Genomic DNA, 26588 nt, shown 5'->3' on the forward strand with positions numbered 1-26588 from the left:
AGGGACAGCGCCCAGGCCCAGAGTTCAAGCCCCACGACCGACAAAAAAAAAAAAAAAAAAAAAAAGCTCAAGGACAGTGCCCAGGCCCTGAGATCAAGTCTCACAACCTACCAAAAAGAAAAAACACAACAAAAACCTCACCACAGTAATAACTGTCAACTGAAATAAACCAGATAAAAACTGTAGCATTGAGTTCAATGCTTGCTCAGTTAACTGGTCAGTTATCCCACACATCCATTTAAGAAGGTAGTGAATATTCTAATAATAAAGACTTGATTTTACAAGACAAGCACTTTTCGGGGCTGGGAAGGTGGCTCAGTGGTAGAGCGCTTGCCTTGCATGCATGAGGCCCTGGGTTCGATTCCTCAGCACCACATAAGCAAAAAGAAAAAAGCCGGAAGTGGCGCTGTGGCTCTAGTGGTAGAGCGCTTGCCTTGAGCTGAAGAGCTGAGGGACAGACAGCGTCCAGGCCCAGAGTTCAGGCCCCACGAGCGGACCCCAAAAACAAAAACAAAGACAAGCACTTTTCACTTCTGATAATTAGGATCTTAATGAATTTTCCTGGATCCCCCAATACTCAGTATTTTGCCAGTTGGGAAAAATGTAAACACAATGAAGCTCCTTCCACGTCATTCAAGTTGAGAAGTGGCAATAAGCCACTGTGAAGTGGATAAATTTAGGGATGGTGAGGGCTCTGCTGCTTCACAGCTCTCTTCAGAAACAGGAAGCACACATTTACTGGGGTTTCAAAGTATTATCACAAGGTAACTTTCAGATTAATCTGCAAAACTCAGGAAGGGATTCTTGCAGGGCAACAGTAAGTCCTTTTCTTGATTCCCATGACTTAAGTCTTGTCAACTGCTAATATGACAATATCCAATGGATCAAATATCCACCCTACTCAGAAGACAGAAAATGAGCCATTAACACCATCACCTCCTTACTTGAGATTGCAATCAGGGTCTGGCGCTTGTGAGGCAAGTGATACACACCCTGGCTCTCTTTTGTTCCTGATAGTCTAACTTTGTCAACTCTCACCCTGAACTTGTGATTCTCACACGTGAGTACCTATGATCACACACCTGTGCTAACCACACCTAGCTTGTGTAATGATTCTTTGTAAAACTATGCTTTAGGTTTTATACAGATATAATCTCTAGGCCTATATTTTACAACTCTACAAGGTGCTTTCGAGGGTGTGTGTATATTAACAGGCTCACTATTTTCAAAAATCACCCACTTAAACCTGTGAAGTGCAAGTTTTAAATAAAGATAAAAATCATACAATCAAACTATTTATTACATGTGGATATTTAAAATATCACACCCAACATCCTTTACTTGGCAAATGCTACCAAGATGTGTTGGCTGAATTTTTTAAACTTTTGTACTATAAGCCATTAATATTTACAGATTTCTCTAACAGAATATTCTCATAGATAGATCGGAATGGATTACTTGTAGTTTCCTATTTTGCATGTTACGTTATATATATGTATATATATATATATATATAATTAAAACTTCATCAGGTGACAGAAACCTTTGGTAAAGTTTCATTCTTGGGCAATCATAAGCAGCACATAGCAGTGGCATTATAGCATCAAAAGAGCATGCAGAGCAATTCAGTTTTATTGGGAAGTACACTGTGGTATCAGTGATGTTTTCTTGAGTGAATAATTTTGTAAGCCAGGCACCGGTGGCTCATGCCTGTAATCCTAGCTGCTCAGGAGGCTGAGATTTAAGGATGGCAGTTCAAAGCCAGCCCAGGCAGGAAAGCCCGTAAAACACTAATCTCCAATAAACCACCAGAAAACTGGAAGTGGTGCTGTGGCTCAAGCGGTAGAGTGCTAGCCTTGAGCTGAAGATCTAAGGGACAGTGCTCAGGTCAAGAGTTCAAGTCCCATGACCGACAATTCTGTAACATTAAGCACCTAAACTTTACATATTAACTCATTCATATAGGCTGGGAGTATGTAAAGCAAGCTTCATTTCCTCCAAGCAAGGATAAAGGCTAATAGAAACAAATTTCAATTAACAGCAAGAGACGGCACTAGGTAGGTGAGGTAACACAAAGGTGGAGCAGAGGAAGAGATGTGTATCCAAGTAGGAGTCAGCAGACCCTGGTTTTGGTCTACAAGGCCAGTATAAATAAGCTACATTGTTCAGAGGACTGGCTTCAAAAAAAGGTTCAGCAGCAAGATGATGCAGTGAGGTGGGTTGTTAAAACAACAACAACAAACTCTAATGTGCTCAAAGTCAAGGAGGGAAACTGGACATGAGGTTTATGCAGCTCAGGAGGGCCTGGTCAAGAGACCTTTGGTATCAAGAGAAGGAACCTGGACTTTACTTTAGTGGTGAGGGAAACCAGAGAGGGATTCTGAGCAGGGATGAACGAATGATCCTTGTTTTGAAAGATCTTTCTGGTAAGTAGTATACAGAAAGCAAGCATTTAGGCTCTTATTTTAAGAATTGAGTAGGTACGACAAGCAACTGAGCTGAAAGAGAGATGCTAGAGCTCAAAGATTTAAGACTAGCGTGCAGGATCAAGTTAGAGGTGAAAGAACACAGGTTATCTCCTGAGATTACTGAGTAAATGGAGCTGTCTAAGACACACAAAGTACATAAGTGAACAGGGTGGCTTCGTCATGGATCACAAGAGTGCCTAGAGTTAGGGAGAGAAAGCAAGTAATGAATGAAATGTCTGGTTAACAGTGCAGGAAAGAACACTGTCATTAGCTCGATTAGTTCATAAGCACAGGAAACATAAGTGGGAAAAGCGGTTATCTCCCACATGAAAGGTGAGAGATGGGTAGAGAAAGAACAGCAAGCAAGGCAGTCCAGTCCTATTTCTTGGCCAACCTTATTTTACCTTCTATTGCAACTACTACTTCTACTACCAGTGGTGAACCTCATTACTTCAGAATTACCATTCCTCTTTCCTCCTCCGTCTACGGTCCCTTCTTATCCTTTCATCTATCAGACATACCCCCAAAGTCTTTTTTACCTTACCTGCCTCTGGAGTCCATGGTTCTCCCTCACAACGGAACCCCTAATATTGGTTTACTATTTGTTTGTAGTGTTGGGGACTGAACCCAAGGTCTTCATACCAGAAATGACCCACCAACGTGTTGACTTGTCTCATGAAAACAATTGACAACTATGACCAGAGCTGTGCCCTTTCACTCTGGCCAGCAATCTTGTCAGCTCACACTCCCATATCCCACATATCACAATTCATATTTCTCTCTAACTTTCTAGTTTTAGTTATAGCCTATAATTTACCTACATTTAGTATATAAGCCAGTGAGCTTTTATATTCACAGAATCAAGTAATCAATACCAATTTTAAGATAACTTCACTCCCTCAAAAGAAATCCTGTATCCACTGGCCATCACCTCCCACACTCCCCTCCAAGTCCCATCAAGCAATCATATAAATACCTTTTATCTCCTGTATAGTCTCAACACTTCATATGGAATTATACAATTTGTAGTCCATTGTGACTGGCTTCTTCCACTTGGCATTTTTGCAATGTTTGTTCATTGTGTGTAGCAAATGTGCTTCATTTTTTTTTTTTTTTTTTACTATCAAGAAATGTCTGTGCTTTATAACTACTCTGGATCCATCTGCTCTTGCATATCTACATTATATATACATTGCAAGAAAGTAGTGTATACAATCACACACTACTTTTCTTGCACCAAACTCATTTCCCAATATGCTACAGTTTTGTCTTTTTTTTTGGGGGGGGGGGTGAGAATTGGTCATGAGGCTTGAACTCTGGGTACTGTTCCTGAGCTCTTTAGTTCAAGACTAATGTTCTACCACTTTAGTCACAGCGCCACTTCCAGTTTTCTGTGGTTAACTGGAGATAAAGTTTCATGTGCTTTCCTGCCCGGGTTGACGTTTTTTTTTTCCTCCTGGTCGTGGGACTTCAACTCTAGGGCTGGGCACTTTCTCTCAGCTCTTCAGCTCAAGGTAAGTGTTCTACCACTTGAGCCACAGCACCACTTCAAGTTCGTGCCTAGGATGCCTATATCTGAGGATCATGGTTCAAAGCAAGCCTGGGCAGGAGAGTCCATGAGACTCTTATCTCCAAATAGCTTCCAGAAAAACAGAAGTGGCATTGTGGCACAAGTGGTAAAGCACTATCTGTGAGCTGAAGAGTGGAGGGATGGCACCCAGGCCGAGTTCAAGCCCCATGACCACAAACAAAAAAACCACCACCAAGAAACTGACTTTGCTGCCCGGACTGTCTTTGCAATCCTGAGATCTCAGCCTACTGAGTAACTAGGATTACAGGTGTTAGCCATTGGTACCCAGCTGGTTTTGTCCATTTTTAAGGGTAAAAACAGAAGCAATTCCTTTATTTTGCATCTTCTTTCAGTATTACCACATTGTACCCTCCATGCAAACATCTTTAGATGTCAAAATCATAATTCTACTATCTCCTTACCTTTATCATCTCCTGACCCAATGTAATTAGGACTCTGAACCTATTATCATCTCAATAAACCCATAGTTCTTAAGACCACCAGGAAAATACCTTTCTCCCTCCTCCCAATAACCCTTACATGGCCTTCACTGTATGAATTATGAATCCTACTTTACTGGCTTCACCTTCTCACTATTCTAATAAGAGACTGGATTTAAAAAAATAGGCTCACCCTGGCATATCTATCTTGTCCCAACTGTAGCCATGGCTGACCTTATGCTTTTCATTTCATTCCCCAACTGGAGTAAGGCTTGAATAATTCATATGAACTGCCCAGAGCAGGTAGAACTACATAGTATTAGCTTGCATCATTTTGTCAATTGTTAAATGCTGAAGGGTCCTTGGATTCTGTCTAGAACTCTATACTACATACAGGATGATCCTGTGGCTTTAAATATCATCCTATCTACAGATGATAGCAGGATTTTATCTGGATTTCTTCCACTTGTTCAGTTGCTATTTGCAGCTGAGTATTTTTGATATTCCAATGCACTGTTACAGATCTGTGCACCTCAAGAATGTAGTCATTCTACCAGTTGTAGTGATAAAATCCTTTAAAAAGCTCTTCTTGACTTCTTTCAAATTCCACACTTAACCAATTCTGACCATTTCTATTCTCAAATGGGTCAAACAAGACACTTGTACCCTTACTGCAGCAGGCCAATGCAACCCACCAGCCTGATCTGTTTACAACAGCTCCCAAACCAGGGTGCTCTTCCCACTTACCAGCTCATCTATCTCTGCCAAAGCTATAGTAATGCTGAGTAATGCAGTCAGATCACAATACACTTCGAAGCCCACACCATTCACTACCACGCTCATATGCTGGTGGTCCTAGGCAACTTTTTCTACTCACCTCCTGATAATTTCTTCCCTTGGGGATCAGCCTGCTCCAGAAGTCCTAGCCCCTTGTTCCTTAAGAAAATCAAGTTCTCTATAAATTCATTTTGTTCTCCCACCTAAAATATCTTCCAAGGATTACTGCCTTCTGTATTCAGGTTTCTTGTGTTACTTCCTGTTCACCCTCCTTAAAAATGGCACATCCCACGTGAAATCCTCAAATCTCCTTCCCCTTCTTCATAGGCATGTCTCCACATGAAGTTAGTTTATTTTCCAATCCCTACTAGTATACAAACCCTGGGAGGTAAGTTTCATTTTGTTCCTTGTTATCATTACGCTTGTAAAGGTGCATACACAATACTGCTGACAGGTGGTGCCTGTCAGCACCAGTATCGGGAAGATACTGACTGCTAAGGATAAGGATACAGCTACAAGACTCAAGGGTGGTGAGAATGTCTACAGTATGAACCTAGGACCTGAACTCCAAAAAGGTCTTTTAACTTCCTTTTCTGTTCATAATAGTGGCTCTATCTACATTTGATTGGAACAGAACGAATTGATGTTATTTTCACCTAGCATTTCCAATATATGAAGAAAAATATGTCAACCATATTTAGTTGTAACTTAGTGTAACTGGGGAATGAACCCAGGATCTTGTATATGCTAGTCAAGTGCTCTATCACTGAACTACCTTCCTAATCCATTTCAACTACTCTTAACTTTGTAACCAATGCCTAAAGATTCCTAGGCAAAATTAAAAACAAACAATAAAAAAACTTGGCAGTACTGGGGTTTGAATTCAGGCTTCTGTTGGCAGCTGATACTCTTTGCTTAGTTTTTGAAATAAGAGTTCCACATTTATGTCAAGTTAGCCTGGATGGTGACCCTCCTATTCATTTTTCCTGTACAGCTGGAATGACAGAGGAGCATACCACCACATCCACCTTTTCTTGGTAGAGACTGGTGTAGGAGAGAGTCTCAAACTTTTTGACCATGATTCATGGATCCATCTGAGCTCTACCCACTGACTACTGGTAACTGGCTAAAAGGTAGTTTCCATTTTCAATTTCAGATTGTCAAAGAAAATGTGTGTGTCCCCTAGATTCACCCCAATCTATTTTGAAAATACTCCCAGTGATTCTTATAAGTAGATACTGTGTTTTGAGAGCCGGTGAGAATGAAAGGAAACCAATTTTCAAGCATCAGAAAAAACGTATTTCACTCCAATTGCATTATACAAAAAAGTAAAATCGTCCTTAGTATAAGTCTACTAGGCAAAACATCTTAGACGAACCAAGTTAATACAGTATATGATACCTCATCTATACCGTGGCACTGTTTTATAACAGAAAATAATTTTAAGTATAATCAAGACTATTTTAATGATTTTTTTGCAAATAATAGATGAAGAGGCTTTGTAATTTCCCTATAGTTCCTTTGCTTTTTTAGACTTTCAGTTTTTACATTAATTGCTAAGTATTTTAATAACATTTGACAAAGTATATAACTCAGTTAATCTCACTATTAATAAGTTTGAAATATACAGGTAATCTCTATGAATGTACTTAGTTACCTGTAGACAAATATATCTTACCTGAAATTCTTCACAGCAATATCTGTGTACCAAAACCAATTTACTTGGTCTAATTGCTGCCCTCTAACCTTTCTCAAAGACTGAAATGTAAAGACACCCTTCAGGCTGTGTTCACAGCAGCTAAAAAGTGATAGGCCAGAAGGACAGAGAAATAATATAATAACCCTCTTTAGAGATTTTGCAGAAGACCATTTCTCCAATATTTGCTTGAAGTGTTTCATCTTCTGAGATGATATAGTGGGCCCATATATCTATTTATATCCAAGGCAGTATCTGTTGTGGATTAATCACTATTTTGAATGACCCATTCTATCTACTGCTTACTCAGCTGAAGGCACAAATGCAAAGAACTACGTCTCTAATGTGGAACAAGAGAAAACATACCACAATTTGATTTGAAGATTACCAACTCAAGCATTTTTAAAACTTTCAAAGAACACTTTTTTTTTCTTGGTGCTGGTCCTTGGGGCATGACCTCAGGACCTCAAGGCTAGCCTGCTACCTTCTGAGCAACAGCTCTACTTCTATCCTTTTTGGTAATTAACTGGAAATTAGAGTCTCACAGACTTTCCTGCCAGGATTGGCTTTAAACCACAATCTTCATAGCTCAGCTTCCTGATTAGCTAGGATTACAGGTGTGAGCCCCTGGTGCCCAGCTCAATACTTTTTTTTTTTGTCAGTCGTGGGGCTTGAACTCTGGGCCTGAGCACTGTCTCTTAGCTCTTCAGCTCAAGGCTAGGGCTCTACCACTTGAGCTACAGCACCACTTCCGGTTTTCTGTGGTTTATTGGAGATAAAGAGTTTCATGGACTTTCTTGCCCAGGCTGGCTTTGAACCGCGATCCTCAGATCTCATCCTCCTGAGTAGCTAGGATTACAGGCGTGAGCCACCAGCGCCCGGCTTTCAAAGAATACTTTTATATGGTAAAATCATTAACCTTTCTTGGTACCAAACCAAACATCTGGCATATCCCTCAAGCATATAATTTAATGTAACCATACATAGTAATAATCCATGTAAAATATATTGAGATGTGAACATTATTTTTTTAATGAGATATTAGTACTCATATTGTAAAAATTCTCTAAAATTCTCTTCAGGCATTCCTTCATGTTAGTCTAGTAGTATTTAGTTAGATAGTTAACAAGTTAGCTTTAATGTCTAAGTTTAAGTTACTTGCTATAAAGAAATCCAAACATTCTATTCAGACACTAGGCAGAGAAACATATTGCTAAGTGATATCACCATAAATCAGATACCTATTTTAAAGCAATTACTAAAATTGCCAGTGAAATTAATGACCTTGTAGGCAGTTTTAGAAATCCTAACTTATAAAGTACACACATACCTTTGACTATTTAAACGCTAAAGCTAATTTTGTCACCACAATTTCTCAATGTCTAGTTTGTGATCATCAACTCAAATACCCATGGAGGCTAGAAAGGCACTGAAACACATCATACTGCTGTCTACAAGTCAGACTACTAGGCCACCAATTTGCTTTAAAATTTCTGGTAATAAAACTACCTGCTAGTAAAAAGTAATCTTAGAAATACTCAATTCTTTTGCAAGCCAGTAATATTGTTTGAACTTAGGACTCTGCACTTGCTCAGCTATTTTGCTCACAGCTGGAAGTTTACCACTTTAGTCATGCCTCCAGTCTGGCATTGTGCTGGTTAACTGAAAATGGAGTTTCAGACTTTCCTGCCCAGGCTGAAAGTCTCTGCTTCTTGAACAACTAGTATTAGAAGTATGTGCCACTGGCACCCAGGAACAAATATTCACAACTTATTTATGTACTTCACCATCATCTGTAGCAGTGTGACAAAAATGGGTGTGTGTGTGTGGGATCTCCATCTTAGTAAGGAATAAATTTGTTAGGAAGAGGTTTTTAGTTACCACAAAATGAAAGAATTTAACCTAGAAGAATTTTTGTTTGAAATATATTTTGGATATCCTGGTGACACAGCAGAGATAGGTAACACAAACAAACATTTTTTGTGTATTTCTTTATTGTTTGGAACACCAAAGTAACCCAAACTTCACATTTACAATGAATGTTTAATTTAAAAAAGCTGTACATTATATTAAAAATACATATTATACAAATTTTTGAAAAATAAACACAAATGCTTATACAGGCAAGAGATGAGCTGAATCACTAACCATCTTTAATAAACCTTTTTAGATGACTAACAATCATAGAATGTTATCTTTAGCTTTTATGAAACCTCAACTTCTCTAGCTACTTTGGCCCATGAAGTCATAAATATGTATTTCTTTAAAATCAAATTATAATGAACTATGGTATACCTAGTAATTTTACTTTCAGATGACCAGTATTACTACAAGAAAAGAAATCTCTAAAAGATAGAAACTTAGTTCCTTCCAAATCAGTACTGGAGGCTATCTGAGCCTAGCTCCAAGCTGACACCCACATTTAAATCAGATACAACAAACTATTAAACAGAATCATCCTTAATTAAGGCACCCTACTGCCTCTTCCCATTGCACTCAGGCAACCTGCTGTTCAGCCCTGATACTTAAAAATTATGACCCAAGAACTTAGTTCTAAGTCTCAGTGACAAATTTGCTTTCCAGTTTAACAAATTAAATATCATTAGTGGAAAGAGCTTAGGTATTGACTTTGACTGCACACATAAGCCAAATGATGGAATTTAGTATCTGGTCTAATCTAGTCTGAAAATACCTGAGGCGACTATGTCGATACATTTTTTTCCCCTAAAACATGTGCTCCTTATCTGCCAATAAGTAAGTTTAAAATGAATCACAGCAACAATAACATCACTTTGGAATTGACAAGAATATTCTCCACTAAGTGCCTTAAGTATTACATGACATTTCTTACCTGTAATAGAACCCACTGTTGACTAAATGCCTACCCTTTGGGCAGGTATTTTGTGTTAGTCCACTGAATTATTGTGACATGCTGGTGTGTCAGGGTCACTTTCATTCCCCTTTAAGATGAGGAAAGGAGAGTTCACATCAACTTCTAAGCAACACTTCCTTTTATTAATTTAAAGAAAACACTTCAGCACTAAGAGGAAAAGTATAAGCATCTTATTCCCAAGCATTCCATGCTTGAATAATATCAGCTTCCACTGAATTACTGATCCTTTAGCACTGCAATACAGCACTGAGATAACTAGATTCCTTTATTAAAATGATAAAATTGTGAATAGTCTTTTGAACAAATTCTCCTTATTTGCTTACACATTGAAAAAAAAAAGTCAGCCAAGTGCTAGTGGCCCACATCTGTAATCCTAGGTACTCAGGAGGCAAGATGTGCAGCCAGTCTGGGAGGGAAAGTCCGAGAGACCCTTCTCTCTAATCCCCAAAAAGGCAGAAGTGGAATTGTGGCTCAAAAGCCACAACAACAACAATAAAAGAAAAGAAAAAACACAAGGACAGAGCTCAGGCCCTGAGAAGCCCCAGGACTGTAAAAAAAAAAAAAAGTAAAATAAAGTTTAAAATCTCATTTTGAAATGGGAGCCCCTAGTCCACTGCAGGTATACACTGTGAGCAAAGCTCACCTTCTGGAATTGTGATACTGGAAGGATTTCAAACCTTTTATACATCTTTTGACAGATGACCGTGAGAAGACAGCAGCTAGTGGGCAAAAAGGACTGAAATGGTAATTACATGAAAAAACACTGATATCAAAGCCAGTATGAATAATGTCCAGTGGAGTATTTGTCCCTTCTCTAAAGACCTTGTTTTACTACAATTAAAAATGAGAGGAAGTACATTTTCATCTTATGCTTTTCTCTTAAAGGTAGAATTTTTGTTTTATTCTTTTCAGGATTTCTTTGTGGTTTAAGGCAGGTCCTCAGGTAGTTCAGGCTGCACTCCAGCTACAGCTTCTCCTGCCTTAACTTTCTAACTGCATGTGCTACTACACTATGTCCAGCTTGTTTCAAGACTGAAGGTACAGAAGACTACCATTCTGATAATTAAAACAAAACTGGTGTTTTAATTTAAAATATAATAATATAGCTTCATTTTTTGGGGGGGAGGGGAGTCCAGTCGTGGGGCCTGAACTCTGGGCCTGGCCGCTGTCCCTCAGCTCTTCAGCTCAAGGCTAGCGCTCTACCACTTGAGTCACAGCGCCACTTCTGGCTATTTTTCTTTTTGCTTATGTGGTACTGAGGAATCAAACCCAGGGCTTCATGCATGAAGGCAAGCACTCTACCACTGAGCCACCTTCCCAGCCCCAATATAGCTTCATTTTTATCTTATGCCCAATTTAAAATTTTCAGGATTTGAAATAACCATCAGTTTATGTATTTTGTTTTAAAAGTTAGATAAAGAATCAGCAAAAGTGAAAAATATCAACTCATGGACCTTCCCACCTACTGAGGAAAAGGTGTACACCCAGCAAAATATTTCAGGTAATGAGAAATGTGAAAAAAGATTCAGTTTATTCCTCTAGCAATGGGGAGCTTACTAAATCAAACATATCGATACTTGAAGTCTGACTTTGTTTCAAATTTCAGCAGTACTAAGAAGTAAAGGGACAAGGTCTTTAGGTCTATTGTTAAATCAGAGAGAGGTACTTAATTGAACCAAGGCTATCTGAAATCAGTGGCTCTTAAATTCTTGTAGATCATGAAAACTTCCCAGCCATTCAATTTACTAAGCCCAGAGAAAAGCACAAACGTACATAATTTTGTCAGTAAATCTCAAGTGGCCTATTCATGGACCCTGTTCAATTAAAAATGTATTTATAACCGGCGGCATGTGTGGATAGAAAGAGAATGAAAGAAACTGATCAGAAAATTCTACTGTACAACTATCAGGAATAAAGCTTTAAAAAATCAAAATTCAAAAGTGTTTGGGGGTTCCTTAGACCTTACTTCTCTATGATTCCATTATATAACAACTCATTTTCCATTTTAACTACTGCTAAGTTACTTGTGATAAATTTGAGCCCCAAATTCTCTTCTATGTTCCCTAACTCATGTAACTAAGGGAAGTAAAAAAATCAGTCTACTAAATGGGGCTAAGCTGAGGCTTGGAGAGGGCAGAACACAGTTATTTAAAAGCAGAAAACAGTTACTTAAAAACAGTCTTTAAAAAATCATAAATATGGCACATACACAAAATAAAAATTTAAATATTGAAAGGTATAAGTGTGAAGTTAAAGTCCTCTATCACAAATCAACAACCCCAACAAACCTATTGTCTTACAGGTCATCAAAGTGTTCTTTCCTAAAACAATCTAAGATTATGAAAGCAAATATAAACACATAATCTCTCAAAACTATCATGGGCTTGGGCTAGGAGTATTAACTTTCCATTAATAGAATCAAATAACTACATTTGGCAATACTGCGTCAAGTATAACAATTAATTTAAAAGATGGTCTACTGTGTAACAAGTATGTGATGCATTTTTAGAATTTAAGCAAGCCAAGGTAAGCCCTAGTAAAGATGTAGAGTCCAGATCATACCTTTCTCAAAACAGTGAGGTTGTAGGTAAAAAAAACTTAACAGATAACTCACTTATACAGGAGAAAACTGAGGAGTCAGTGGGGAAGCTGATCCTCAGCTGTACAACTGTCACTCAGAAAACAAAGGCACTTTATTGCAAATTATTAAAGATATTGTATTTTCTAGCCTATTAAAAAAAATGCTACCAAAGCCTAGGGGTTTCAGATGGATAAAAACTGGTCCAAAGAATTGTTGTCAATCAAAGAACTATCTTTTCTAAAGCTGCAAGTGTCAGGTTATGTTAACTATGCAGTCTGTTGAACTCCTAGAGATTAATTATATTATATCCAACTAAGATGTATGAATTGCAAACTTTTATTCAAGACAAATAAGCATGACTTTACCTCTGAAATCTCCTGGTAAAGACCAAGTGTAAAATCTTTCTCAAAGAAAAACAGCTTTTGAGATAGTTTTACCAAAATTCATGTTATTTTTTAAAAACCTAACCTGGGGTCAGGGAAATTAATAAAAAATTTTTTTAACTTACCAAGAAGTGAAACAGGCTGGGTTACAGGAGGGGTGGGCAGATTCGTGGGTGCAGCAGGTGGCACAGCAGAGCCATACATTTTCACACTGTCACCAGACTCAGCGTTTCCTCTAGCCCCAGACACCACTGTTGGAATGGGATTTCCAATAGATAAGTCTTTTGTAGTGTCTTCATTTATATCAGCGATAGTAGCTAAGGAATATAATTACATCAACATGTGAAGCTGAATAATTATTTTGTAGTGTCTTCAATTATACCAGCGATAGTAGGTAAGGAATATAATTACATCAATTTGTGAAGCTGAACAATAATTTCCCCAGCCAAAATTCTTCTGCAAGACCCTATTACTGGTTTACTTTCCCTCCTACCCCCAGTTCTAAGATGTCACGTGAACACAAGGGAAACATGCTTACAGTTTGGGATGCTTATTGGTGGAGTGTGAGGAGGAGGAATGGATACTGGTGGAGTTATAGGAGGTGGGGGTCCAGGAGGAAGAAAACCTAGAATAAAAAAAAAAATGTTAACATTTACTGCATCACTTAATTTCAGGTTCAAAAAGGATTTCTTTTCAAACAAATTAGCTATACCTGGCGGTAAATGCATTGGATTAAATCCCGGGCGCAAAAAGGGAGGTGGTGGTGGAGGAGGAGGAACACCAGGACCAAAACCTGGAGGAGGAATTCCCATGGGAGGCGTGAAAGTGGGTGGCTGCAGAGCTCCAACTACTGGAGGACCTGCCTGATGGGGCGGAACCTGGAAAAAAAGAAAAATGAAAGTGTTCATCTACCCTTCGCCAACATTATGCACCCTGCATACGTGAGAAAATTTCACTGAAAAGATGTTCCTAAATTTGTTATTACACCAATAAGTTTATTAGATAAAAAACAGAAGGTAATCTGCACCTGCTAGAAAATATGTAACTAAAAATTCTGCTCTCTCCTTTAGGGACAGGGCAAAGTCACACTGTACTTAATTGGTATCCATTAGAATTCTGATAGCAAATGATTTAATTAAAAATGTTCCAAAGTCCAGCCACAGAATTATGGAAAATACAACCCTAAGAAGAGCTATTTGGCAATATGTGTCATGCCTGAGCTCATATATCCTGTGGTCAAATTTCCTGTGCTGTCTTCTTGGCTAGCTGTATCAGGGCACAAGCCATCTAACTCTCTAAACTGAAAAGGTTTCAACCTCACGTATATACTAAATTCTAGAGTCTGCCCCTTATTAAAACCTAATGAACGTGTGCTACTATTAAAAAATAAAATCATGGGCTGGGAAGGTGGCTCAGTGGTAGAGCGCTTACCTTGCATGCTCGAGGCCCTGGGTTTGATTCCTCAGCACCACATAAGCAAAAAGTAAAAAGCCGGAAGTGGCGCTGTGGCTCAAGTGGTAGAGCGCTAGCCTTGAGCTGAAGAGCTGAGGGACAGCGCCCAGGCCCAGAGTTCAGGCCCCACGACTGGACCAAAAAAAAAAAAAAAAAATCATATGGAACCTCATGGTTCATGCCTAGCTACTTAGGAGGCTGAGATCTGAGCATCATGGTTTGAAGCCAGCTCTGGCAAAAAGTCTATGAGACTCTGTAGTCTCCAATTAACTACCAAAAAATGCCAGAAGTGAAGCTGTGGCTCAAGTGGTAGAGTGCTAGTCTTGAGCACAAAGAGCTAAGATAGCACACAGGTCCCAAGTTTAAGTCCACGAATGGAACAAAAAAGTAAATAAAATCAATTAGAACAGATCAGTTTCCTTTAAGTGAGTCCCAATATAGATAAGTCAATATGGGGAGTTTATTTGTAACAAACAAAATTTAAAAAAATTATACCTAAATCACCAAGTGCTGATGGCTTATGTACTTCTAGCTACTCAGGAGGCTAAGATCTGCGGATCTGATCCTGCCAGAGCGGGCAGGAAAGGCTGTGAGAATCTTATCTCCAATTCCACCAGAAAACCAGAAGTGGCACTGTGGCTTAAGTGGTAGAAAGCTCCCCTTGGGCTGAAGAGCTAAGACACAGCATCCAGGCCCAGAGTTCAAGCCCCACCACTGAGAAAAACAACAAAATTACACATAAATACATAACATGTAATTTTCCCCTTAGAATAAGAAAATCAAGTGCATAGATAGCCTACTTTTGCCATAGTACATAAGGTTAACATAGGTTAAATATTTCTAAATTTCATCAAAAAGGTTTTATTTTTCATTATTTCACTCTTAGGCTGTACTCAATACATATTACACCTCACTGAATCCTTAGAATAGCATAGGAAGAACACTATAGCCAAGGCTATGAAAGAGAATTTGTGTATTCTAGATAGTAAAATGAAGCCCAAAACTTGTCCAATGCCACAAGGCTGAGTAAAAACAGTGGAGCTGGGATCAAACCTAATTTTACTACTCTGTATCCCTTAGTTTCAAATAAACTAGTTTGACTAGACAATGAAGACTAGAAATATACTTCAAACACTGAATCATATTCCATTTATTATATTGCTTTCAAATTATTCATTTAAAAAAAGGCCATGGGTAAGTACAGTAGTGCAAACCTATAATCCCAGCATTTGAAAAGCCAAGAAAGTAGAACTTCCAGGGTGGCATGGAAGGCCTTGTCTTAAAAAAATAAAATAATGGTATCGCTTAATAATCTTGTTTTAGTAACGTTTACGAAAAAAAGTCACAGTCTATTCACAAGCAACATAGGTAATGCACAAAACTATAAAAAGCATTATATACATTTATGTACTCATGTTTCTATTATGAATCTAGATATGATGATAGTAAAATTTAAACAGGGTTCTTTCAGACATGTGAATTTTATTTCAGTAATGTCCCACCTGTGTTCTCACCTGTGGAGGTGGCACTGTTATAGGTGCAGGAACAGGAATAGGAGGGACAGGCACAGGTAAAGGTTTAGGTATCGGGGACACTGGCTCTGTGTGTGATGTTTCTGCTCCTCCATTTTGAGCCACTTCATTCTCAGGCTTCTTGGGGATTCCTTTCCAATCTATAAGAGTTAAAGAAATGTAACAACATGTTTATTACCATTTTTAGTTTCTACAAATGTAAAATGTTACAAAAAAGCAGCAGACTGATTACCAAAGAAATTCTTGTATTAGCAATTAGCTAATAATATGTGAAGGTGCTTAAAATTGGCCCAGCAGTGTTTTAAACTTTATGTACACTGACTTCTTTCTCATTACCGCTTATTAAGTAGAAATTATTCTCATTTTACAAATTTGGAGATCAAAGATAACAAGCCTCAAGTTGTATTCCTACTAAATGGGAAAGATGTATTAGACTGAGACACTTCTATAGTCTGTATTCTTAAACATATGTTAACTAACTTTCCATACTTCTAAAAAAATAACTTGTTCTTCTATGTCCATACATCTAGTCAATTGAAAGTCAAAATTTGCTTTCCACTCTATATATCGGAGATTCCTCCACTCCACTCCTCAGACTTGTCAAGAAACCCTCTATAGGACCATGATTCAGGATTTCACTGTCTGGCCTACAGTCTCAAGTGCCCACAACATAGGAGGTCCATATGCCTTTAAATGAAAGGTATCTTGAATCATGGAAGGAAGTACGATGTGGAACTAGTATAGCATTACCTTCTCAAACTATTAAAAGTTCATTCTATGTTATTCTATGCTTCTGTGGAACTAGTACAGCATTACCTTCTCAAACTATTAAAAGTTCATTCTATGTTATTCTATGCTTCTCTCCTTGTTTTGTTGTCAAATGATATCACCATCAACCTAAAATTCATAGTAATAATTCACACCCAGAAATAACCAAACCTTCTGATCTTATATTTTGTCAGTTGTAGGCTTGAACTCTGGGCCTAGGCACTGTCCCTCAGCTCTTCAGCTCAAGGTTAGTCCTCTACCACTTGAGCCACAGCCACTTCTGGCCTTTTCTGTTTATGTGGTTCTGAGGAATCGAACCCAGGGCCTCATGCATGCTCTAACAATGAGTCACCTTCCCAGTCCCCAAAGAAATTATTATGAAGCAGCACTGGTTAAAATATAATACAAGGCTGACTAAATTCTTTCTCCAAAATGCTTTTGAATTTAAAATTTTATTGGTACAGAATTTACTTGTAGAGTATCTTTAAAATCTGAAATTCTGCTGGGCGCTGGTGGCTCACGCCTGTAATCCTAGCTACTCAGGAGGCTGAGATCTGAGGATCCCGGTTCAAAGCCAGCCCGGGCAGGAAAGACCGTGAGACTCCTATCTCCAATAAACCACCAGAAAACCGGAAGTGGCGCTGTAGCTCAAGTGGTAGAGCGCTCGCCTTGAGCTGAAGAGCTGAGGGACAGCGCCCAGGCCCAGAGTTCAAGCCCCACGACCGACAAAAAAAAAAAAAAAAAAATCTGAAATTCTTCAAAGCCTCAAAATTTTGACACTGAAACAGGAAATTTTTTCTCCCAAAAACTTGAGATTTTTGAATGCTATTAATTTAGGGATTAGGGATACTCATCTATTTGATCTGCTATGTTTTTATAATGAAAAACTCTACTTAAGATCTACATAATTCTGTAATTATTTCACGTATGTTTGTATTACTACCACTAGACATGTGTGTCTTATCTGCTACAGTGTCCTCCTGTTTACAACAGTGATTGATACCCTTAAGAGGGTACTTTTTTCCAAAGTTTTTAATGTAAAACAAAAACACCAGACATTTTATTTGTCATGTAAACTACACCAAGCAAATAAATAAAATATAAGGGAAATTAAACACTGCTTTACCTGGGTTGAGGGTATCACTGTCCAACATTCCTCCTTCACAAAAACTTTCCAGTTCTTCAGGTTTGACTTTATCCCATGGAATATAAGTAACACCAAGTTCTACATCCCAATACTGTTTATAATCTGCCTTTATTCCTTTGTTTAAGGCCCAGGCAATCTATTTCACCATAGGTGAAAACATGGAAAGAAAGGAAAACAAAAGGTCATAGATCTTAAAAATTCACCATTTCCTGAAACTCTCATCTGAACCTGGACAGCAAGGGAACAATTTGGGTTTGATGTCCTAGATCTTACTCAAGAGTTTTTCATAATAATATATAGCTACCCTAGCTGCACACTGGTGGCCTACAATTCTAGCTACTCAGAAGGATGAGATCTGAGGATCAAAGTTAAAAGCCAACTCAGGAAACAAAGTCCATGAGATTTGTATCTCCAATTAAGCACTCAAAAACCAGAAGTGGCAGGAACACTAGTCTTGGACAAAACAGGGACAGTGCCCAGGCCCTGAGTTCAAGCCTCAGGATTGGCCAAAATGAACAACGAAAAACAAAAACTACCATAAACTAGCATCTGTTCTTTATCATGTTCCCACTGCTCAGCAGTCAGCATACAACTTAAAGGAAAAAAAGCTAGGGAGAGCAAGTGCCCTGTTCAGCCTCAGGTGCTGGGTGGACACCTATTTTCAAAATCTCTAAGAACCTAGTAATTATTCCACATCAGACAAAAATTTTTTGCAGTACAATTGAAGGGTACAATAGGTGTTAGAAGAAATTCTGCAAATGTACTTATAATTTTCTCTCTCTTCAGTGACTTTTTTCTTTTTTTTTCTTTGGGTCTGGTCGTGGGGTCTGAACTCTGGGCCTGAGCGCTGTCCCTAAGCTCTTCAGCTCAAGGCTAGCGCTCTACCACTTGAGCCACAGTGCCACTTCCGGCTTTTTGCTTATGTGGTGCTGAGGAATTGAACCCAGGGCCTCAGTCATGCAAGGCAAGCGCTCTACCACTGAGCCAACTTCCCAGCCCAATTCAGTGACTTTTTTCATTGTAAATTCTAGTGAGATTGAAAATGAAATAGGTTTAAAAAAAATAAAAACCTAATATGGACTTAGCATTTTAATTTTGTGTCAAATAGTGGGGTTGCTTTTTCTAGGAGGTGATAAGTACACCCGCAAGTTTTATCTAAGCCCCAAATGACAATTTTTAAAAAGCCACATAGTTCAATATTAAAATTTAAAGAAATTAATTATAAAACTGTACCTTTATGGATTTTTGGTTCACTTTATAGTTTCCGCGGCTCAGTTTCTGAAGGGCACGATAGGCATCTTGCCTATGAACCATAACAATATAGGCACAACCCCTGGGAGGAATCATCTGCTCCAAAACATTTCAGCATTACAAAAGATGACAATAAAAAAAAAAAGATAACAGTGTTAAGTAAACAGCCCTATGTTCTAGCCCTAAAGTCAGTCATCTATAATCTCAATTGTTCAAAGTGGACAATTTAAATGACTTTTTCATCTAAAGGCATTTGTTCCAAGTGTGGTCTCAATGGAGTCCTGATAAGTGTTTTAAAGTCTTTCCTAGAAAAAGGTTTTAACCTTGGCTATCTAAAAATGAATGCAGTGAATGCTAAATATTGACGAACAAATTAACAGGCAACCACACGTTCTATAAACTTGTGCAATTTTTAGGTCATATCTCAATTCTTTATTTTTCATAAAATGGCAGTCACATCTGTTCACTGTCATTAAATTGAATAAACACTCACATTAATTGATTCAATTGGACCAAACTCTTCCAAGAGACTGGCAACATCCTGCTGAGTAGTCCTTTTGTCTAGTTGTCCCACCCAGAGTGTAGTACTACAAACTTAAAATAAAATTACAATCATAAAAATATTCACATTTGACAATAAACAGAACTGCATCTTCTATAAGGGCATATGTAAGAGTTGGAAAAACTGGTTGTGAACTAGATAAACCTATAGCTATTATCAGCTATGAAAAATCCATCCAGAGAAGCAATAAAGCCCACAATCACCCTGCCAGTGAACTGTAGAACTACGAAATACAACCCAAGTCTCTTGATTACTAATCAACTAATTCAGTGTTGTTTACTAAGGCCATACTTTTATGATGCAGAAGTAAAAAATTTTATAGAGAATTAAAAGTTGTACATATGCCTCAACCATTACAAAAACCATTTTTTGCCCTTGTGCTGTTGATAGTCCAACCCATATCTTTACACATGCCAGGAAAGCACTGAGTATCATCAACTCATAAATTAAAATATTTATTTTCATCAATAATATGCCTAATATATCTAACTATATACATAGTCTAAATACATATAATGAGCTGGGCACCAGTGGCTCATGCCTATAATCCTAGCTACTCAGGAGGCTAAGATACATGAAATTCAGGAGATAATGCAAGTTAAATATTCTTTTTTTTTGCCCGTCCTGGGGTTTGAACTCAGGTTTTGGGCACTGTCCCTGTACTTTATTTATTTGTTTGTTTGTTTTTCGGTCACAAGGCCTGAACTCTGGGCCTAGGTGCTGTCCCTGAGCTCTTCAGCTCAAGGCTAGCGCTTTACCACTTGAGCCACAGCACCGCTTCCATCTTTTTCTGCTTGTGGTGCTGAGGAATGCAAGTTAAATATTCTGAAAATGGGTACAGCTCTTTTTGCTTTTTGCTGTTTGTTGAATAAGGTCTTATGTACTTAAACTGGCTGGAAAAACCTCCAGTTTATGACAGCTGTGTACCATCACATACAGTTTTTTGTTTGTTGTTTTGATTCCAGTCCTAGGGCTTGAACTCAGGGCCTTATCAGTGCTTAACAGGAGATAAGAATCTCATGGACTTTCCTGCCCAGGCTAGCTTCAATCCTAAGCCTTCTGAGTTACTAGGATTACAGGTGTCAGCCACAGCTACCAGGCCACAGTCAGCTATTTAACAGTTGAGAGGGAAGTCTCATGAACTTTTTCTGCTTAAATTGACCATGCCTTTAATCCTCCCAATCTCAATCTCCCATATGGCTACGACTACAGGTATGAGTCATCACATCTGGCATAAACTGTTCCATCTTTGTAAGAGAGAAAAGTATACTTTAGGAATAAACATAACTATGATGAGAAAACACTATTTAAATAAAACTCAAATATAGTCATAGCATTTCTCTTATAGCTTTGTTACTGGACCTAAAACACTTTTGAACCTGTAACATAAAATAAATAAAGGAAGTTTGAATATAAAAGCTGTTTACCACTTGCAGTTTCTGATTTGATATGAGGAAGACCTTTTTGTCGACGTTCTCTCTCTTTTTCTCTATCCCGTCTTTCTTGGGATCGAGAGCGAGGAGAATGTCGGCGTCTATCCCTGGACCGAGATCGAGACCGTCGGTGCCGAGACCTCCGAGATCTAGAACTAGATCTCGATCGCCTCCTTTTTGGTGACCTAATATTTTTATTAGGAAAGACAATGATAGCACATGAAGAAAAATAACAGAAATATATGCACATATTAAGCTGAAAATACACAAATAGGTAATTCAATGTTTGAAAATTTAAGAAATCCAGCAGTAGTAAATTTATTTAGAAGATTTTTAACATGTCTGAAATTAGAAAACATGCAACAAGGCTGCCAGTTTATAAACATACGCTTATCTTTATTATACCTCTAGCCTATAAAATACTGTGTATTTTTAGTATTAAGAAGCTAATTTTAATAGTGAAAATTATATCAGAAAGTTTTTTTCTAAAGGAATTAAAAAGTCTGAAGCTTGGCACCGGTGGCTCACTCTTGTAATCCTAGCTACTCAGGAAGCTGAGGTCTGAGGATCACAGTTCAAAGCCAGCCTGGGCAGGAAAGTCTAAAAGACTCTGATCTCCAATTAACCACCAGAAAACTGGAAGTAGCACTGTGGCTCAAGTGGTAGAGCACCAGCCTTGAGCTGAAGAGCTCAGGGACAGCACCCAGGCCCAGAGTTAAAACCCCACCACAGACAAAAGAAAAAAAAGAATAAAGTCTGATTATAACATTACCAGAAAAAAAGATTGTAGCCACTTGTGTTGGCTGATAAAAGCTGTATGGCCTTTAAACATACCGCTGGCAAACATGTTCTACAAATTACCTGGATGCTGACCTAGATCTTGACTTTCTGTTATCAGGCATATGTCGCTTGACTTCTGGAATACAAGGCTGTTCAACTTCCATTTCCTTAAAAATTAAGAGAAAGGGAGAAATCATAAAGACAAAGGTAAAAACCTAAAAATGCTACTTTTTGTGGCTATCAGTGAGGAAAAACAAAGCACCTTTTTATATGGTTTATAAGAGTAGAAAAAATGCTTTCCACAACTGTCAACTAGACAATGTCCTACACTCTTGCTAGTTCTTATAGAAGTTAGGAGTAGTATTATGTGAATGAGATTATGTATTACATTCACATCCCATGTGAAAAAGTTGGAGTAAAATAAGACATTATGAGCTTAAGATTTCTCTTAAGAGTAAAGACAGCAAGTAAATAAACAGCCATCCCCATATAAATTAAGGTGACCAAAAAGAGAATTAATGTAAGAAAACTCTACCTGTGGATGTGGCTTCTGTGCAAGTGGTTCATTTTGTGCCTGAAAAGAAGGCTGGAAACTCTGTTGCACTGGTGGTGTAGGAGGAATCACAGGTGGAGCCATTGGAGGAAACGGAGGTGCAGGAAGAAGTCCAAATCCTGGCATCTGTCCATTTGGAGGGAGTGGAACCTTTAATTTTTAAAGGAAAGTGTATGAAGCCAGGCGCCAGTGGCTCATGCCTATAATCCTACTCAAGATGCTGAGATCTGAGGATTGCTGTTCAAAGCCAGCCAGGCAAAGAAGTCCATGGAACTCTTCAACCATATTTTTCTCTTTGAAATAATACTGGGGTTTAAACTTAGAGATTTTCTCACACAGCTAAGATTATAGGTATGTCCTACTATATTTGTCCTTGATTTTCTTCATATGTTGAAGGCTGATAAAATCACTTTATATGTTACACCAAGAAAATTATTACTATCACCCTATCAACTTAAAAAATGGACTAGTAACAGATGATTTTTTGCAACTTTCCAGTTTGTTGTTGTTGAATAGGGGTTTGAACTCTGGGCCTCTTGCTTGCTAGGCAGGTGATCTCCTATTTAGGCCATAATTCCAAGCCCTTGCTGGCTTCAAGACCACAATCTCCTACCTCTGACTCCCTGTATTTATCAAAGGTGACTACAGAAGTATATCACACCATGATGGCCTTGTTAATTGAGATAAGGTTCACTAGTTTTGGGGCTGTCCTCAAATTATGATCCTCTTAATCACTATTTCCCAAGTAACTGAGAGAATTGTGTATACCAGACTTGGTACATATTTCAAACCATATTCTTACATGTTGACTGAGCCCCAATGGTTCATTTAAGTGGTATCATAAACAGAAAAAAAACAAAAAGACAGATTAGGTGGAACAGTATTGTCTCTACACTATTTTAACCAAATTATATGAGCATGTTACATTTACCAGCCTTGTTTCAATAAAAATAAAGTACAACTCAAAATAGTTTAGCTTTCCAAAGCCTTTATTGGAGCTGTAGTTCTACTTGGCCAACCATAAAACTACATATTAGAGGTCTATGAAGAGCCCAGAACATTCTATAGGGATAGATTCCATGTTATTAAAACTCAGCTGCCTTGGAAGTGTAAGGGAAGGCACAGAAAATGAGGTGTGAACAAATGTAGCATTGGTACTTACTGGACATTAAGTTTAAAATGAACTATACAACTTGTGGGTGGGGATTAGAGGGAAAAACTGGGAGAGAAGGAGGCAGAGGTGACACTGTCCAAAAAAAATGTACTCATTATTTATGTCACTCTGTACATTTATAACAACAACAAAATAAACAGAAAAACACTCTAGTACCTGATGGTGCATTGGGTCTTGTTGCATTCCCATCATTCGAGTTTGAAACTGCTCCATATTTTGATGTTGTGCATAAGCTGGTTGTTGCATGCCATCTGCAGGAAATCCACTAAAAACAGGGAATAATATTATTCACTCAAAAGCATATACAATCCTTAACTATGTTTAGATTACAGAAACATCATGTTGTTCACAAGTCCTAACATTTTATTGAATCTTGTTTACCCATATACTCATTTACATGTCCAGTATTACTTTCAACATAAAAGTCACTTTTTACTATAAATGTGATAGTGTACCCTCCCTACTGAGGACAAAAGCTACAATGACTCCGTTAAAATTGTTTTGACCGCTAAATGTCCCTACGATTATTATGCTTCATAACTATTACCAACTTTGTGGAGAAATTAAAAAGAAACTCACAATGGTGCCTGTGGAGGAGGAGAGGTGGCAGCTGGTGTGGCTGAAGGAGGCGCAGGAGCAGTGGCAGCAGCCACAGCAGCAGCAGCAGCAACGGCAGCAGCAGGTGCAGTCACGGTAGGTGCAGGGGGCACTGCAACAGCAGGAACCACAGGAGTGATGCCAGCAGTATCCTCTTTTTTTGATTCTTCTACAGCTTCTGGCTCATCATCATAATCAAATCTGTCAAGCAGCTTCTAGAATAGGTATATCAATATTCCATTTTAGAATTTAACTTTGAGTCACTGAACAGAAACTTTACAGAAACAAAACATGTTTGCTACCAGCTATAAACCACCATGCTGTTGTGTGCAAACTCATGTTCCCATGTGTTCTGGAGAAGTTTGGTTCAAACATAAAACAATTTTTACACAAATGCCACTCTGAAAGATACAATTTATTATTATTTTCCTTTTACAATAATATTGTTTCATTTTAAGCATTTTCAATCTTATTTCATAATTTAGCAGTATATCTGTTTTTCTAAAACTTTTCACATGAAAATGGGCTGTACATGTTTTGACAGCTGTTATTAATGTATTACAAGTCTTACCCAATCACTATAAACGTATATATGCAGATTAACCAAGAATATATGGCAAAGTAAAAGGAATGGCATAGGACAGTGTAACAAAGTTGTTTCGCTACCCATTCATTAGCTTCTTTCTAAAAACCAAAACTTTTCTTTAAAATACAAAAGTCAGGGCTGGGATGGTGGCTCAGTGGTAGAGCGCTTGCCTTCCCTTGTATGCATGAGGCAGTCCTGGGTTTGATCCCTCAGCACCACATTAAGCAGAAAAAGTTGGAAGTGACGCTGTGGCTCAAGGGATAGAGAGCTAGCCTTGAGCTGAAGAGCTCAGGGACAAAGCCCATGCCCAGAGTTCAGGCACAACTGACACAAACACACACACAAACAAATCAATATATTCCATTGCTCCATTGTATAGAAAAGTAATTTCAAAACTTATTCTAAACGAAAGTAACATACTGGACAGCAAATAATGTGCTTTTGCAGATTATACAAATACTTCATCATCCCAAAAAACTTCAATAGCTAGATTTTTTAAAAAATGTTGTTGGTTCTGGGGCTTGAATTTTGGGCCTGGGCACTGACCCTCAGCTCTCCAACTCAAAGCTAGTACTCTACCACTTGAGTCACAGAGTCACTTCAGGTTTTCTGGTGGTTAATTGGAGGTAAGAGTCTCATGGACTTTCCTGCTCGGGCTGGCTTTGAACAGTGATCCTCAGATCTCAGCCTCCTGAGTAGCTAGGATTACAGGCGTGAGCCACCAGCGCCTGACCTAGGTTTTTTTGTTTTGATAAGGAAACTAGAGTGATTAAGAAATATAACCAAGACTATATAGTGAGTAAATGGTAGAACCACCATGTGGACACAGGTCATTTTTTCTTCAAAGCACTGTCTTTGGCCACCAACAAGCAATCTTATTTCATACTGCAGTGGTAATCCTGTTTATGGATGTCAACCTCAACTTTCTAACATGTTTTTCTGTAGCATTTTGTCTGGTGACTGTGGTTCTACTTATTTGTACAAGGGAAAGCTTGTCACTGTACAACACAGTATATAGAACAAAACCAAGGTGCTATGAGATACAGCTAATTCTGTGTTTCTTTGACTCTAGACCAGATAATAGAAATCCTTAGTATAAATTATTAGTTAATATTTTCTGAACACAGACTTGTTTTGCACATAACAGATTATTTAACAATCATGGCAACAATAACATAACCATTATTTAATAGTGATAAACACTAACATTTAACTCAACATCAGGATAGCAGGTGACAGGAACCAAAATTAAAACTGGCTTACGTTTTCTTATAAAAAATAAACCTTCCAAGCACCAGTAGCTCATACCTGGCTCATCAGGAGACTGAGATCCGAGGATCGAGGAAGGAAAATCTGAGACTTCTTATCTCCAATTAGCCACCAAAAAAGCCACAAGTGGAGCTGTGGCTCAAATGGTACAATGCTAGCCGTGGGCTTTAAAAAAGCTCAGGGACAAGCCGGGCGCTGGTGGCTCACGCCTGTAATCCTAGCTACTCAGGAGGCTGAGATCTGAGGATCGCGGTTCAAAGCCAGCCCGGGCAAGAAAGACCATGAGACTCCTATCTCCAATAAACCACCAGAAAACCGGAAGTGGCGCTGTAGTTCAAGTGGTAGAGCGCTCGCCTTGAGCTGAAGAGCTGAGGGACAGCGCCCAGGCCCAGAGTTCAAGCCCCACGACCGACAAAAAAAAAAAAAAAAGCTCAGGGACAGTGCCAAGGCTCTAAGATCAAGTCTAAGCACTGACAGACACACAAAATATAATCTGTAGTTTAAATACATGTAAGGTATGTTCTTTAAAATTTCTTAAAGAAATTGGGAAAAAAAAAACCCTGAAGCTTATCAAAGATAAACTTCTGGTGCTTCTGTGCAGACTCACTATCTATGAAAAAGCTAAAGTAGGTAATTTCCATTGACTAGGTTAAAATGGACTTTAAAGCTGGGCACT

At 38.4% G+C, this 26588-nt stretch overlaps 1 protein-coding gene across 4 annotated transcripts in view; it reads right to left on the reverse strand.

The window, feature by feature from the left end:
* Positions 1-26588, reverse strand: part of Scaf4 (SR-related CTD associated factor 4) — a 58616-nt gene that overhangs the window by 3243 nt on the left and 28785 nt on the right. Inside the window, exons 8-19 of one of the 4 annotated variants that reach the window (XM_070030561.1) lie at positions 24040-24272; positions 23617-23725; positions 22269-22436; positions 21827-21900; positions 20948-21138; positions 19452-19552; positions 18941-19054; positions 17687-17843; positions 15775-15932; positions 13521-13686; positions 13347-13433; positions 12934-13059 (exon numbers count right to left, since the gene is read on the reverse strand). In XM_070030561.1, the coding sequence (XP_069886662.1) occupies positions 12934-13059; positions 13347-13433; positions 13521-13686; positions 15775-15932; positions 17687-17843; positions 18941-19054; positions 19452-19552; positions 20948-21138; positions 21827-21900; positions 22269-22436; positions 23617-23725; positions 24040-24272 (1684 nt within the window). Of the gene's footprint in view, positions 1-12933; positions 13126-13346; positions 13434-13520; positions 13687-15774; positions 15933-17686; positions 17844-18940; positions 19055-19451; positions 19553-20947; positions 21139-21814; positions 21901-22268; positions 22437-23616; positions 23726-24039; positions 24273-26588 lie in introns of all 4 variants that reach the window. The other 3 variants (XM_070030559.1, XM_070030560.1, XM_070030558.1) reach the window with 3 other exon arrangements.

This window comes from Dipodomys merriami, unplaced genomic scaffold (genome assembly GCF_024711535.1).
Source record: "Dipodomys merriami isolate MVZ:Mamm:240054 unplaced genomic scaffold, mDipMer1.0.p SCAF_2, whole genome shotgun sequence".
NCBI classification, from domain to species: Eukaryota; Metazoa; Chordata; class Mammalia; order Rodentia; family Heteromyidae; genus Dipodomys; species Dipodomys merriami.